The sequence below is a fragment of the Amblyomma mixtum genome, chromosome 7 (genome assembly GCF_055824585.1).
Source record: "Amblyomma mixtum isolate Tamu chromosome 7, ASM5582458v1, whole genome shotgun sequence".
NCBI lineage: Eukaryota > Metazoa > Arthropoda > Arachnida > Ixodida > Ixodidae > Amblyomma > Amblyomma mixtum.
Window position 1 is genome coordinate 29787668 of NC_143018.1, and position 4377 is coordinate 29792044.

The window sequence follows — 4377 nt, forward strand, 5'->3', positions numbered from 1 at the left end:
TCATGGAGCATCTTTCAGCTATAACGTCCACATTTCGGAAACACAGATATTCACTCTCAGACTGGATCTTGACCGTTTATCGAGCATCGTTTAGCTTTAAATTTGGTTTATTGTTTATGGGGTTTAATGTCCCAAAGCGGCTAAGGCTATGAAAGACGCCGTAGTGAAGGGCTCCGGAAAATTCGACCACCTGGGGTTCTTTAACGTGCACTGACACCTCACAGTTCACGGGGCTCTAGAATTTCTGCCTCAAAGAAATTCTAGCCGCCGCGGCCGGGATTGAACCCGCGTCTTTTGGGTCAGCAGCCGAGCACCATAGCCACTGAGCCACCGCGGTGGCGTTGTTTTAGCTGTAACGTCCACATTTCGGACAGACAAATATTCACTCTAAGACTGGATCTTGGCCCCTGTTTAATGGCTTAAAGCAGGAAAGTACACATTATAGTTCTGAGGTAGGTATGACTTTCCAATAAGCTGACAGACGTGACACATTAGGTAAATCTGGCGTTCTTATTAGAAAACTTCACAGTTAAATACTATCCCGCCGCAAATAACGCATGCGTCATAACCCTGAAAACAAACATCATATAAAAACACATCGAAAGAAGCAGGCCCATTTTTGCTAAAGGCTTTCAAATTGATAAAAAAGCCTAATCTCGCATGCAGTCGACGCTAGAGAATCGCGGCTTATACTTATATCTGCTCAAGTTGTGGCCTCTGCTTGTTGGTCTTCTTGCATGGCTAATGAAAGCAGCCTATAAGATGAGGACGAACACTAAAGTTAACAGGTTAGGAGCCGAAGATGCAAATTCATTGAGAGCAATGATCATCTTTTTTAATGTCAGACAGAACCCATGTCACACCAGAAAACAGGAAAAACAGGAACAGCACGTAAGGCATTCTTATCAAAACACTATCGTTCAATAATAGTCTTATCAAACTTTTGGCATGGCTACATGAAGAAATGAACACGCAGCAGGCCCAGTCAGCCGAAACTGAGACCACTAGAAAACAAGAGAACAACGGCAAAGGGCACGAAATGAAAGCCGCTGTCCAGAGCAGTTAAAAAAAAACGTGAAATCAAAAGTAAAAGCTAGCAGTATCATAAAGGGAAAAAGATAACAAAACGAAAGCATTCCTTACAAGAATAACAGAATAGAGCGAATGCTGAGTTATAAGTGCGCACCATAACAACGGGCACGGGGCTGTTTAAGCCAAAAGGAGCAAAAAAAAATGTATAACGGAGAGGCCCAGACAATACAAGAACGCAAAGCTGGGACATAATAAACAGCTTTCGAGGAAATTGTTATCCTTGACTGTCAGTAAAAAAAAAGGTGTGCTGAACACCTGTCCCAGGCTTTTATCGCACACTATCTGTCACAATCGTACTTTCGCACATTTATCTTAAGAGAACGATGTACACGTGCGGATGAAATTACGGACACATTTTGCTGACGCAACAGACCCATTTAATGCTCTCGAATTAATAACGTCCACTAAGAACATAAAAAAAGAACAAGGTTGCTCAATAAAGAATTAAAATAAGCCAATGCATGGCTAGAGAGGTGAACAGAAGTTTAATTCCGACATGATATCCATCTTGCAGAGGCACCCTCTAAAAGGGTTTGTCAAACACAGTTGGAATGTCTCCTCGTAGAATACGACAAGGTTTATCTGTGGTCTTCACCTGTCATGGCATTATATGTCTCCATTACGGTCGGCGCCACGACTCCGATCTCCAAACGGGCATCTATGACCGCCGCAAGACACAATGTCTCCAATATGGGTGCAAAGTCTAGCGCGTGCAGATCATTCACTGGCACTTGGGCGAAGTGGTAGGGCGGGACGGGCTGCCGATCTCGTGGAGGCGAGTGACCTTCTCTGATGCTCGTCGTTGTGCGGCCACGAAACAGAAACGCCCGGTCCCCAATCACACAGCAGGCCTGGAGCACTCTGGCACAAGGGCCCGACCGCCTTAGCCTCACTTGCGTCCAGCGATACCTCCCTGGGTCGTACTTGTGCAGGTCTGTAACTAGTGCGCGCTGCTCTGTGTTGTAACCTCCAAAGATGTACATCTCTGCGTTGTACGCGAAGACGCTATGACTGTACAGCAGCGTTGGGGCTACGCCTTCTACGTGCGGGCGCACCCAGGTCAAGTTCACAGTGTCCAGGTAATGCACAGGATTGCTCCCAGGCGTGCTTCCATAAAGATACATCCGGCTACCAACGACACAGCACGAATTAAAAGGCGGGCACGGTGGAACGTCTCCAGTTGTGTGCACTCGATGCCACATGTAGGTGTCCAGGTCAAGGAAGTGCAACGTACCTACCTGTAGGCTGCCGATGATGTACATATGGTTCCGCACCACGCACGCAGCGCGGCAGAGATAGCTCGGCTCATCACCGCACACCTCAGGACGGCTCCACGCCTTTGTGCAGGTATCGAAGCGGTACAGGTTGCCGTGCGAGGCATGTGGCTGGGCCAGTCCCCAAAAACCGCACACGTACGCACAGTCACCGTAGGCTACAACCTTAAAGTTTAAAAACAGAACCGGCCTATCGCGGGGTAGCGGATGCCTCCTCTCAAGGTGCCAGCGGTAGCGCGCAGGGCAGAAAATGTGCACGTCGACGAAGTTCACATCCGAGCTTCTGATGTCGAAAGAGTATATCTTACCATTAATAGCGACAGCCATGTGGTTGACAGCTCTCGGAACACCTTGCAGTTTCAACGTCCACATTTCGAGGAAACAAATATTCACCGTTAAAAGGGGTCCAGGTATATTTTTGGTGGCTTAAAGCACGTGACTACTCAGCGTAAATCTGAAGTGTGTCTCGGTCTGAAAGTAGCTGACGTACTCGCACGCAACCGCGAACTGCCGTTTTTAATAGCAAACTTCATACTGAAATACTATTCCGTGGGAGTCCACGCATGCGTCTTAACCTTGAAAAGAAACATCGTATGAAAGCACCTCAAGAGAAGCACGCCCGATTTGATACAGGCTTTCTCTTGATATGAGACTAATCTAGCGCGCAGTCAGCCCTAGAGAAGCGTTCCGCACAGTCATATCTGGTTATTTGTAAATATGGATGGTTTGTACCAACTCCCGCAAAATTTGATGATTGTGGGGATGTAACAGAACTGCCCACTATTAACCCTAGTGAACTTAATGAATTTCAGTTTGTGAGTTTTCCATTGATTTTAAAATTTCCTCAAGGCATTCGTTCACGCTCATTCCAGTTTGTCGCATGCAAATGAATGTAACACTTCAACGGTTTTCTATGCACTACGCTAACTTTGCGCTGTACGCAATCGGGGCAGTGGCACCCGTCGCATGCTCTCCTAATTTGGTAGTGTCTGCTGCTAGCCTGCTCTGTTTTTTTGGGGCAGAAAAGTACGATTTTGCTCTGATGTTCCATGCCACCTGTTGTGCGAGATCCCGTGTGTTTATAGCACTTCAACTAAGTTCTTCGTCTCTTCCCGAACATTGTTTTCAGTCACTTCTTACGCCGCCACGGTGGCTAAGGGATTGTGGAGCTCGGCTGATGACCCGAAGGACGCGGGTTCGATCCCGGCCGTGGTAGTTGAATTTCGGTGGAGGCAGAATTCTAGAGGCCCGTGTACTGTGCGATGTCAATGCACATTAAGGAACTGCAGGTGGTCAAAATTTCCGGAACCCTTCACTACGGTATCTTTCGTTACACCGGAGACCTCTTTCGCCCTAGCAGCCGCTTACAGGTAAACACCAGCCGACTTTAGGAGAATGCAGCGGCTCTGCACCGAAACAATTGTGACTGGTAACCTGTCATGGTTTGTGCACTGCGCTTACGGTCGCAGAATTAATGGTGCCCGGATTATACAGGTATGGTGAACTGCGCATCGATCACATGCCTTTTGGTTGCTCTGAGGTGGCGTCACGGGTGTATGACGCATCTCGCCAGTTTCTTCTCGTAGCTGACGCGCATGTCAAACAGACTTCTTGCACTGAAGTTCTACTGAAGAAGAATTTATTGTGAGCAAAAAGCGTGAAGAGAAAGGCAGAGTCATGACAAAATAACGTTCATGCTTGCTGAGAATAAGATATTCTGTGCATTAACCTGATACAGCGGCCGCGGCAATACAGTGTCCTATTTTTTGATAGTGAGGACTACGAATGGATGCTCCGAATCGCCGTGATGGAAATTTGAGCATACCGAAGGACCGAAGAGCGTACCGATGGACCACGCCACAAGTATCAGGCTCTTGTCGCGCATCCTCACTGCAGGGCTCTTACCCAGGAGACCACTAAGTAGGAAGAGACGAACGTGAGACTGGGAAACAAAGGTCTGACTTGAAAAGCCTTCCTTCTGATCGTCCACTCTAGGCAGACCAAGGCCCGA

The 4377-nt window shown here is 47.6% G+C and overlaps 1 protein-coding gene across 1 annotated transcript; it reads right to left on the bottom strand.

Moving 5' to 3' along the window:
• Positions 1-1670: 1670 nt before the first annotated feature.
• LOC149335508 (kelch domain-containing protein 3-like) lies at positions 1671-2693 on the bottom strand. The gene has a single exon (XM_089553948.1). It carries the CDS (start codon positions 2691-2693, stop codon positions 1671-1673), a length of 1023 nt encoding a protein of 340 aa, XP_089410074.1.
• Between the last annotated feature and the right edge of the window lie 1684 nt (positions 2694-4377).

What these genes read in the sequence shown, in the direction of transcription:
- LOC149335508 (XM_089553948.1), bottom strand. Translation starts at nt 2,693, where the DNA reads ATGGCTGTCGCTATTAATGGTAAGATATACTCTTTCGACATCAGAAGC.